The sequence below is a fragment of the Macaca fascicularis genome, chromosome 14, assembly GCF_037993035.2.
Source record: "Macaca fascicularis isolate 582-1 chromosome 14, T2T-MFA8v1.1".
NCBI classification, from domain to species: Eukaryota; Metazoa; Chordata; class Mammalia; order Primates; family Cercopithecidae; genus Macaca; species Macaca fascicularis.
This window is the reverse complement of record NC_088388.1, coordinates 120,388,691-120,401,113: the sequence shown is the minus strand read 5'-3', so window position 1 is coordinate 120,401,113 and position 12,423 is coordinate 120,388,691. Positions and strand designations below refer to the sequence as shown.

General features: G+C 42.2%; 1 protein-coding gene across 4 annotated transcripts in view; it reads right to left on the bottom strand.

The window, feature by feature from the left end:
* The window catches only part of SORL1 (sortilin related receptor 1), a 179,878-nt gene that overhangs the window by 85,123 nt on the left and 82,332 nt on the right, over nucleotides 1-12,423 (bottom strand). For all 4 annotated transcript variants that reach the window (XR_012423810.1, XM_045370875.3, XM_045370879.3 and 1 more), the window contains exons 13-14: nucleotides 3,347-3,525; nucleotides 1,664-1,850 (exon numbers count right to left, since the gene is read on the bottom strand). Coding sequence is in view for 3 of the 4 variants with exons in the window: in XM_045370875.3 (XP_045226810.2) it covers nucleotides 1,664-1,850; nucleotides 3,347-3,525 (366 nt within the window). In the remaining variant the exon portion in view is untranslated. The remainder of the gene's footprint in view (nucleotides 1-1,663; nucleotides 1,851-3,346; nucleotides 3,526-12,423) is intronic.

Here is a 12,423-nt window from a genome sequence, read left to right as displayed (position 1 = left end):
CAGAAGGCACACAGCATGGAACTGACATCACCAAGAACATCAGCCAGCTCTGTGCTTTTGCTGTTAAAGAGTCTGTGTCGTTCCCTTGGGAGCACACACCTTTCTAAGGAAATGACTGTCTTCTGTGTTCTAAGCCTTGCTGCTCAAAGGGTGAATGTGCAGATAAGCAGCATCCACATCTCCTGGGAGCTCGATGGAAATGCAGACCCCCAGAACTCCTGAGGCAGAATCTGCACGTGATTCATACGCACCTTAAAGTTTCAGAAGCACTGGTCTAGAACAGAAGTGGCCAAACCTGGTTGGCCATTTTTGTAAATAGAAATTTACTGGATCACAGCCACATTCATTCATCTAGAGCTGCTTTCATGCACCATGGGCACTGCCATGGGCAGAGGGAGGAGTTGTAATGCAGATCATGGAAACCATATGGCCTACAAAGTCTAGAACATTTACCGTATGACCATGTTCCAACCTCTGGTCTAGAACACATCAGAAGTTTCTGGCTTTAGTCAAGATAAGTACAGCTGCCCAAAGCAAAATCTAGTTCCTCTGTGCCTCGGCAACCGCTGAAATATGAGTTGTGTACTTATATTAAATACCCATGGCTCTCTTGGTGCTCCTGAATAAACTACAACGATTTCATGCTGAATTATAGACTAAAGTAACTGTCCAGGAGCTCTGAGATCCTGCATACTCTGCCACTAGAATCCTCTTCCTACAGCTAAGTTCTGTTCTGATCAACTCTCCTCAAAATTCCTACAACTAAGCTCTGTTCTGATCATCAACTCTCCTCAAAAGCCCCTGAAGGCTTCCTCCTAATTATAGAATAAGGTTCATCCCTTCTAAGGTCTCTCTGCTCTACTGTATTCTATCTTTTCAGTCTCATCTCCAATTATCATCCCCATGTCATACACCCAACAAGGCATCCCAGTTAAACTCCCAACCACACCCTGCTGCCTCTACACCTGCCTGTTACAGCTACATGGTCTCAAAACACTGCTGTCTGCAAATATAGATGCTCCATGAGAGACCAGCTCAAACATCACTTCTCTCAAAAATGTCCTGATTCTCCAACAGCAATCCACAGCCCTCTCCTTCCTTTCAATAGTCAAAATAAAAGTACCAGTTCCTGCTCTGAGGCACCTGCTCTCTTCCACCTCCTGTGCCAATTAGCTATGCACAAGTCACTTCTACTTTTAGCATTCGCAGCAGTGCCTTGGATATTTTGCTCAAGAAATAATACATGATGCAAACACACACATACGCATATACACACACTAACATCCCCTTGTTTCAGATAAAGAAATAAATCCCCTCCAGAATACGGTCCTAAGGAGAAGGATTACCAACAATGGAACCTTCAGCAAATTTTTGGGTTACCCTAATAGAAATAAATCCCAGAGCTATCTATTCCTGAAGAAATGGCTACAGCTCTCCTAGACACCTCTACCACTTTACCTGGCTGTAAGAAAGAACTAAAGAAGACAACTTACATGAAACATGCCTAGCACAGCTCCTGGCACATAAAAGATGCTTCCTAAATAATTGTTTCCTTCTATTCCCTTCCTTTGCTCAGGGAAAGGGACCGTGCCTAGTCTCTTTCCCCGACACTACTGAGTGAATAAAGCACAACTCAGTCGCCAGTCATCAAAGAAGAACGAACCATTCATAGTCCTCCCGGGTGCAGGAGCAGTTGGACACGACCACTGGCCTGTCAAAGTCCTCTCCATTGAAGCATGTGGCATGGGGGGTCCTCCGTTTGAAAACAGTCTTGTGTCCCAGTAAACACTCATTCCCCCGCTCATCAGATGGTGACCACAGCTTGTAGTCATTCTCTGTGCAGGGAACTCCTAAGGAAAAAGGAACACAGCACGAAGCATTACAGGCAGGCCCATACGGGGTTCCCTGCTGTGCCTCAAGGTGCCCAGCCTCAACCCCCACTTCCTGTCTATGTGTTGCCACCCCACAAGCACACAGACCTTCCAATTGGCTTGCTTTGAAGCTGGGCAGCCCTAGGCCAATGAAAAGGATACCTGAAATGCAGACATTTGCCTGGAAAAGTTGGGAAGAAGCAAGCCACCTTTATCCAAACTTCTGAAACATTACAGAAGACATTACTGTAGAAACAAGTAGCCAGAAGTGTTTCTCTCCTAGAGAACTGGGGAACGGCTGATTCCTTGATGAGCAATACCACTGGGGGCTAATGTTCTCAGCCTGCCTCCTCGGGCAGTGAGGGCACATCTGGTAGTGTGGCCCGAGGGCAATGGAGGGCTCGCTGGCCCTACTTGAAGGTACAGGATCTCCATGGAAAGAGGCTGGAAAATGCTAAGATACCTTGCACCATCACTCCATCTGCCACATTCATCAAAATGTAAGTAGGGTGCTTTTTACAAGCATTCCAAAGTATGCCTATGTCTATGTTGGCACTTTTTGACTCTCATATATGTGTCTTCAGTCAGATTAGATACTACCTGAAGTCGATACACAACTTTTGATTCAATGCCATGCAACACAGTAAACTTATTAAACTCCTACCGACTGTAAGGCTATCAAGCTTTCCAGTAGGTGGAATACAAATATGCAAAGGGCAAGCTCTTGTTTTGAAGGGCTTTATAATCTAGTCAATGGAAGGTGAAACACACCGAGTGACAGACACAGAGTTATGAGTACACTTATGTTCTGGACATAGAGAAGGGAGATGTCTTCTGGTTAGGATATCAGCAACAAGTGTGTTGGATCCTGAGATATGAAAAGGATTTCGAGTAGGAGAGGCCAAATGGGTGGAGGTGAGAAGAAACAGGGCATTCGGGCAGCTAGAATCAGGTTAGCCAAGGCTGAGAGGTAGGAAAGGGTAAGATAACGTGGGGACGCAGGGAGAGGATGCTGAAGAGTTTCACTTCCGCCTGCATACTTACACATCCTGTATCCAGACTAGCAGATCACGACTAGATCCTAGATGGCTTTGAGAGGACCCTGCATTGCTTGGCACACTGACTTATGGAGAGTCAGGCACACTCACTGAATACGTCCAGTTGGCACTGCTGATTTGGAACTATGTTTTTCATTCATGCATTTATCTACATATTCAGCAGACATATATTTAAACCTCCTATGTGCCAGGAACTGCATGAGGAAACTAAGATACAAAGAATAACACCCAGTCTTACTAAGAAGAATTGAGCAAGCCCTGAATTACCTCCCTATGCATTTTGCTAACTCTTATGGGCCCATCTCCCCCAACGCATCTCAAGCTCCTCTGAGTACACAGTATCTAAGCTGGTGCTTTGCACATAACAGGAAGTCCATGCATATCCATGTGAAAAGGTCCAAGGAGGCAGCAGCTTACCCAAAGCATCTGTGGCATTGACCTGGAGGATCAGCCAGCTGTGGACATTCTCTTTGTTCGAGCCAAAGATGGTGAAGACAGTGCTCTTCTCCCCAGGTTCTGTGAGGAGGCCATACACAAACACTGGCTTCTCAGAGAAGATGAATGTTTTCCAGGTCTCCCCTTCATTGGTACTGTATCTGCCCAAACGCAAGTAAGAGAATGCTTGCAGTTAAAGTATCTAAGGCAAAGGCTTGGTTTCCATATAACGTTCACCAGGAGCAGGAATCAGGGCTCCTTGGAGAAACGGCTGATCCCGGGCTAAGGCAGGGAAAGTTTAAGGAAATGCTCAGAGATAAACGTAGTCATCTCCAAAGAACACAGGAACCAGCCTGATGGGGCTCCAACTGGCCGAATTTAGGAGAATTCAAACATAAAAAAGAAAAATGATGGTAACAGATTACACTTTGAATGAAAATAGGACATGGGTCTCTAATGATACTAAAAGACAGAGGAGCAAAAGAGAAATTTTTTTCTTTTTTTTTTTTTTGAGACAGAGTCTCGCTCTGTCGCCCAGGCTGGAGTGCAGTGGCGCGATCTTGGCTCACTACAAACCCCGCCTCCCGGGTTCACGCCATTCTCCTGCCTCAGCCTCCCAAACAGCTGGGACTACAGGCGCCTGCCACAATGCCCAGCTAATTTTTTTTTTTTTTTTTTTTTTTTTTTGTATTTTTAGTAGAGCCTGGGTTTCACCATGTTAGCCAGGATGATCTCAATCTCCCGACCTCGTGATCCGCCCGCCTCGGCCTCCCAAAGTGCTGGGTTTACGGGCGTGAGCCACTGTGCCCAGCCCCCAATTTTTTTCTTATATTAGAATGACACTTAAAGGTTGGAAACAATATAATAGTAATTACAGAAAAATTACCATTCTGTAATCCCCACTGCAATAACTAAATCACACAAGGTTCAAAAATGCTAAAACCACGGGGTGAAAGTGTTGGGGCCAGGATGTTCAGATTGTCTGAACATCAACCAACAGACAAATCATTCACTACAAATGGGGAAATAAAATTTCACAAAACATAATCTCACAATGAATGATCAGAGAGTCACAATCTTAGCTAAACATCATCAATAACAGGACAACTTGATATTAGGTACCTCCTGAATAAAGCATTGAGAAGAACACACCCTCTGTGTACTATTCTATACAATTGGACAAATCTAAAATGTGGGATATTCTACACAATAACTGCTCCAGATACTTCAAAAAAATCAAGGCCACAAAAAACAAATAAATAAACAAAAAAGGCAGATAATGTGTTATAGATCTAAAAAGACTAAAGGAGTATAATGGCAAAATGCAATGAGTAAACAAATTTGCAATGCATAAATCCAATCCAGGGTTTAGTTCAGGACTGACTAAATCCCAGATCGAAGGGGAAAAGCGGCCATAAATAATTTGAGACAACTGAGAAAATATAGTCTCTAAGTCATACCGAGTTCACGTTAATTTTCTTAGGCATGAGAATGGCATTGTGATTATATAGGAAAATGCACTCATTTATTGGAGATACATGTTTAAGTAGCTGTGAGGGAGCATGATGTCTGTAACTTTCTTTAAAATGATTCAGCTAAAAAATAATAGATGGATACACAGGATAGATAAATAGACCAATGATAGAAGTAGAGCAAATTGGCAAATTCTAACAATTTGTGACTCTAGGTGAAAGTTTCATGGGTGTTCTTTATACAGTTTTTCCAACTTTTCCGTGGTCTTAGAAATTAAAAAGCAAAAAAGTTGAAGGAAAGTATATACTGAGGAAAGTCTCCAAGACAGACTGTAACAGAACAAGGAAGCAAGTCCTTGAAAAACTAAGCAGCGTTTGAGTAACTGCACTGATTTTACACTATCTTTGGTATTGAAGAAGGAGAAGAAGAGGGAGGGAGAGGGAGGCAAGGAAGAAAATCTGCCCAACATTTGTTTTATCACCCAGTGAGCGGGTGAGATGCTTGACATGAGAAATCACTCAATTCAAGCCTCTTTAGAATCACAGGGCTTCTGGGCCCTTCTTAAATCCAAATTATATGCAAAACTTTTTCTTTCAGCTTTCTCATGTTTTTGAGATTTTAGTTTTACACCTTGGGATTCTAATACTTGACATAAATCTTTTCAAGACATCACTCAATCCAAACACTTCATCTCATATTAAGATTATTAAACTTGATTTGGTCAGCCATGGTGGCACATGCCTGTAATCCCAGTACTTTGGGAGGCCAAGGCAGAAGGATCTTTCGAGGTCAGGAGTTTGAGACCAGCCTGAGAAACATAACAAGACCTCCATCTCTACAGAAAAAAAAATTTTTTTTAATTAGTCACGTGTGGTGGTGCCCCCTGTGGTCCCAGCTCCTCCTCTGGAGGCTGAGGTGTGAGGAATGCTTGAGTCCAAGAGCGTGAGGCTGCAGTGTGCCATGACTGCACCACTGCAGTCCCGCCTGGGTGACAGAACAAGACCCCGCCTAAAAAAAAAAAAAAAAAAAAAAAAAGATAAAAAAGATACTGCCACAAAAAGGCTAGGGGGTTAAACCAACTGGTAGGATTACAAGGCAGAATAATAAATGTCAATGGGAGACTAAGTAATCTCCCACTACAAATCTCTCACAAGGGGAGAAATCTCACCTGGCAGATACACTTTTGGTTTAAGAAAATTTTGAAACAGATATTTGGATAAATTAACTCATTCAATCTCCTTCTTGTAACCAGTGTCATAAGCTAAAGGTTTATATTACTTTTAAAGCAAAATGAACCAGCAGAGTCAACCTATTATCCAGATATGATGGTAGCCATCTGCCCACTCAGCGGTAATGCTAAAGTCCACCTATTTATACATTGCCAAGTTAATTCTCTTTAAGAGCTCCTCGAACCCCACATAACCTCAGGAAATGAATCACCTCATTTCTTGAGGGTTCCCAGAGGACTCTGACAATAACTCATTAATGAAATAACAAGCAGGTGCATGACCAAGCATAGCTTGTATCTGAAAATACACTACTCATTTAGAAAATGGTGCTCTTCAGAATTCTGGTGAAAAGGCTCTTGCCTTATCAACAGCAGCAGTTAAGAGAACACGTATTTTGGACTGAATTCTGACCCCTAAAGGAGAACTTGTGTTGGTAAAAGTGACAAGAACCTTGTGAAGAAACAAAGCCATCTTTGCGTTCTTTTTTTGTATTTTTAGTAGAGATGGGATTTCACCTTGTTGGCCAGGCTGGTCTCATACTCCTGACATCAAATGATTCACCCACCTTGGCCTCCCAGAGTGCTGGGATTATTGGCGTGAGCCACCGCACCTCGCCCATCTTTGCATTCTTAAGTTATGAAAGAGGATATAGGGCACTAAGCTTTAGGAATGAAGAATTCAAACTGCTCAGATAAAAATATAGACATAATCCCAGGGACAAAAACTCTCAAGAAGATGGGAAGGTCATATAATATAATAATAAAGCATAATATAACCACAGATACTCTAAAAGGAAGAAGTGTGGTAGATAACCAACTTAGGACTCTAGCAGGCAGCTACACAGAAAGGTTCCTGGTGAGTTCAGGTTTCTAAAGAACATATTCAAGATGGGAAAAAAAGTCATATAACCAAGAGCAAAAAAATTCAGTTACTGCGAGCTAATTCTAGCTGTAATTCTCACAGCCAATAGTCTGTCGGAACAGTAGCAAGGTAAGTTCAAAATGAATCACGGTTTATGTTTCAAATTACCAAAATAATTGGCAGACTGGTGGGTCAGTGGATGGGTTATCTGATAAGTTCTATAAAGAATTAGAAAGGAACAGGATCATCGTTCTGATGGTCAATAGAATAAATAAGAGCAGACATAATCATATGTATCAATTTAAAAAAACAGAGCACTTGATATACATTCATCCATTAGTTCATTCATTTATGAAAACCATCACCCAGTTCTGCCTATCTTTACTAGAACTTTGAATTGAAAATATTTTATGTTTTCTGACTGATTGGAAAACTGAGAATAAAAGAAATAAAGACTTCGTTAGAAAAAAAAAAATCTTTGAGTAACAACAGAGTAGTAAAGCTGGGTCTAAAAAAAAAAACAGAAAAAAATAATTTCTATTTTGCTCCTTAGCAAGGAAAATAATCTTCAAATTGGACATGACAAGAAAAACTAGGTAAGTTAAAGGAAAATGAGTACAAAATATATTCTAAGGACTGAAAGACTTAAAGACACGATGATTATAGCATCCTTTTCAAAAATCTCTAGAAGAATTATGAAGAACAAAGATCTCAAAAACTAGAATAAGGAAAAAACGTTTATTTCCTCAATGAAGAAAAGGTGGTTTCAAGAATGGATTATGAAACAGGTTATTTGAGAGCAATCAGACGAAAAGGAGGTCAAGGCTAAGAACCCAAATGGTTTCACACACAAGTCACAACAGACTAACTCCATTTCCTTTCCTCGTGGTAATTCTTGATTTGAAAAACAGGACAATGACACAGAACATTCATTTTTTCATGAAGATCTTTGTGGACCACGCAGTCAGATAAAATTCACTGGTGGTAAAATAAGCACATCCCAAGAGTGCTGACATATGGTTTGATCTCAACCCAAGATAAGACTTCTCATTCTCACAGAGCTCAACACATCTGTCAACGATCTGAATAGGGATCTGGAAGGCGAATCTGCCAAATTTGCAAAGGGTAAAAGGCTAATTGTATAAATAATAAAATAAATGCCAAAAATAGAATTCAAACCAAAAAAATAAGCAAAAATAAAAATAAAGCTCCACACGTTGTTTCAAAAACCTATCTGCTCAAATACAGAATGGGGAACATCTGGTCTTTAATAAGATCCATAAGAAAGAAGGATCTCAGGTATTTTAGTTAAAGTGAACTCAGTCTACCAATACCAGTTAAAAGATGGATAAATCTCAAAATCATTATGCTGAGTAAAGGAAGCCAAATACAAAACATACAAATAAATGAAATTCTGGAATAGGCAGAACCAACCTACAGCGATAAACATACCACTGGTTGCCTGTAATTGGGGCAGGGGTTTGGGGGTGGAGAGCACTGACTGGAAAGGGACACGTGAGTATTTTCTGGAGTGACGGAAATACTCTACATCTTGACATGCACCCTTCAGAACTGATTAACTGCTGTAGTCAATATCTGGGCATCCTGTGGTATGCAAATGATAGCTTCACTCAAAAACAAAAAAAAATTAATAGGAGCCACCAGTTTGAGATGGCTGTTAAAAATGTAAATATTGTCAGAGGTTTTTATTAATAGATACAGAGTGTTCAGAATCGTGAAGGCAAAAATCTCAATGTCTTCTGCACGTTTCAGGCTACTGGGGCCAGATCCGAGTACCACATTTTAAGGCACTGACATCGTGAGGCAGACCTAAGGCAGAACCTAGAAGATGGAGATTCGGGATTTATAGAATATGAGGAAAGGAACTGGGGATATTCATCATGAAATGGCAGACACTGAGGAGAACATGACAGACTCCTTAAATACTTGAAAGGCTTTCATGCCAAAGGAAATATCTACTGCACATCTCCACAGAGCAGAACTAAGTCCATGAATAGAAGCTGGAGGGAGGAGAATTTGGGCTCTCCCTTACCAGAGAACTTTCATTTGCAAATGAATGAGTGAGCAAATGAACAGCAAACTGTCCCAAAGTAAAATGGAAGCACCTTTTGATATGGCAAATTCCCCACCAAGAGAAATGTTCAAGTATAGAACAGAAGACTGTCTATCACAGATGGCATGGAGAAAATTCTTGCAAAGGGTGGCAGAACGCTGAACCGGATGTTGTAATATATCCAGATTCCCGCTGGATATCTCCCCTTGGACACACCACAGAGGCTTCAATTCAACCTGTCCATGTCTGCATTTAATATACGACCCTGCAAGCCTACTCCTTCCCCTCTGCCTTTCTATGAGTGGTAGAATCACTTCTCCCATCATCCCAGTGAATCAGAAGCCACGCCCTGCAGACTTAGTCCTCAAACACACCCCCGCATCAGCTCTCACCTCCGGTCTCTCTCCACTGAATCCATGCTCTCCATTCTGCCAGATCCATCGTTCCATAGTGCAAGTCTAGCCATGTCATTCCCCTACTAAAATCCCTCAAAGGGACCCTATTACCTCAAAGCAAACTTTAATCTCTTTAGTAAGGCACAGGTAAGGTCCCCCAGGACCTCGCCTCTACATACAGACCTTCCTCCAACCTCGTTTCTCACCACTTCCCACCTGGAAATTTGCATTCTATTAATACTCAAGAGCCGTGCACATTCCCCACTGAGCATGCTTTGGCCCTTGCTCAAGGTCTCTCTAGCCCTAGAAAAGCATTCCGACCTTGCTTTATATCCTTTTAGGTTCAGCTGGGGTTTCCTCTCCCAGAAGCCCTCCTCTGTCCCCCAGATAGCACCACCTGGCCCTCATTCTGGTTCCCAATGCACCCAGGGCTCTCCATAATCTTATACCTCACTATATTTCAGTGACTTGATTTTGCGAGTGTTTTCTACTAGATTGCTATTCATCAGGAATAAGACCTCTTACTTTCTGCCCCTGGCACCTCGAATCTTTCCTAGCACACAGAAAGGGCATTATTCATAAACGCTTGCTGAAGGAAGTTAAAGAAACTGCACTGCATTTTTTTTAACCCCATTTCTCGGTTTCTTAACAGTTAAAAGGTGATAAGGACCAAGCTTGGTGGCTCACACCTGTAATCTCAACACTTAGGAGGCTAAGGCAGGCGGATCACTTTGAACTCAGGAGTTCAAATGAAAACAGCCTGGGCAATATGGCGAAATCCGTGCCTACCAAAAAAAAAAAAAAAAGATATAAAAATTAGCCAGGCATGGTGGCTCACGCCTGTGGTCCCAGCTACCGGGAGGCTGAGATGGGAGGACCGCTTGAGCCTGGGAAGAGGAGGTTGCAATGAGCCGAGATTGCACCACGGCACTCCAGAAAAACAAAAAAAAAACATGATAAGAATACCTGCTCCTCTATACCTCAAGGGGCAGAAAAACCACAGGGGTCAGGATAAAGTAGAGGTGGCTCTCCCGGCAACTGTACCATTGAGAGGTGCTGCAAGCAAGTGAAGACATTAACTGCTGCCTCCCACATTCTGGAACTGTGGGTCTGATTCCAGAGCCCAGGTCCAGAAAAGGCAGCTGCTCTGCTGCGTGGAGTCTTTGCAGGAGCTTTTCGGGATTTCCAGAGAGAAGCCCCTATGAAACTGGATATCTTAGAAAAAAAGATGCTTTGGGGCAAGTTCAAAATCTTATCACTGACTACGAATAATATCATCACACTGACAAGCAAACCGCAGTGAAGAAACAGAAATTGATCTTATCTTCCGTGATAAAGCTGACAAACGTGTTTGAATCTTCTTCATTCGGGGTGCAAAAATGCAACAGCCCCTTCTCCGAAGAAAAAGCCACTGCTCCTACACCTCCTGTGAGCATGTTCACAGGAGCAGCATGCTGAATGAATGAATCAGTGAATCCCCAGTGCAGGTTCTTATTTACCCATTTCAGACATGTAGACACAAGAGCAAAACAAAGTGTTCCACTTCTCGCTCTCAATTTCAATTAACAATAACAAAGGTAACAATCTCAGAGGAGACTCAAGGCAGAAGCTGAAACAAATAACAGTCAACTCCTAGATATCTGTGCTAATCAGGGAGAGAAAGACACGCATAACTTAAAAGAACATCAACAACAACAACAAAAAAACCACTAATGTTTACTTCGAGCAATGCTTCAATTTCTGTCCCCACTACCACCTATTTGAGTTACCAATGCTACTTTACTTGGCTTTCCTCCCTAAAGATGGGTAAAATCAGAGCAGAAAGCCCTCTTTCAAACAACCCCCTCCTCCCAGCCTCTCTCTCTGCATCTGGCTCAGAAACATCACAGAGCAACAGTGGGCACAGGCAGCTCCTGATCAGTGTCCCACTCGCCTTTGCATCCTTGGTATCTAGCACAGCATCTGCTTCATTGTGGATGTTCGACAGCTGTCTGTGTAATTGACCTGAAATGATTCCTAACAGAAATATGCTCAAGTTCCAGTGTGGGCATTAACTCCTGACTAATCTCTTATTCCCTCATGTGAAAACTAAGGAAAGTGGAATAGGTCATCTCTGGTGTCTCTTGGGTACCACCAGGTTGCACACATCCAGGGAGCCTCCACTCACATCTGTGCTCCCGGGGTTGTCATTGACACGGAGCACAATGGCAGTGGTCCCCTTGGAGCTCTGCAATTGGCACGCCAGCTAGGTCTCCTCTAGTTTTATAAATCAGTTTTAAAAAAAAAAGCAATCTTGGATGATTAAGTATGCATGACCTATTTCAATCAAATATTTGCTTAAGTGCCTGCTAACCTGTATCGAGCAGAAGTGTTTACCTACAAAGACCTTACTAACGAGTTGCAGAATTCAGGCACATCATGTAAAGGTAACTAACATAAGAAGTCAGAATATGATCAATGCCAAATTAATAGGACAGCCTATACATGCTGTGAGTCATAAAGGAAAAGAGATCTCTGTGGTTGCGGAGGCCAAACTTAGAAGGGGCCTGAAGCCCTAGCCCAGCAACAGATATCCGGTCTTGTCAGAAGCACCCTCTCCTCGTGCACGGGCATCACAGTAAATCACTACTGTAGTTTGAGAATATGAACTAACCTGAATATTATTTCTTGCTTTTTAGAGCAGCAGGAGAAGAAGCAAAATACCTCTGTGAACAACACACTGAGTAAATGCCAGGTGGCTACACAGATTTAGGCCAAGCTCGGGTTGTTATGTGGGACACATGTACCTGTCAATAGGAAGCTTGTATGTATTTTTGTATTTTCAAATGCTCTATTTGAACTATTCAAACAGACACTTCCAAAAGAAACCTATACAAATAGAGGAATGCTACAGTGTCCATAATCCCCCAAAGTCTACAACCCCCAAGTCATTTCAGAACGTCTGCGGAAGGCTTTATGATTTTCTGGCAGCGAGTTTATTTTCCTCATCATGTTTTGCTCCAGCTAGTGCAGAATGACGCTGCGTTC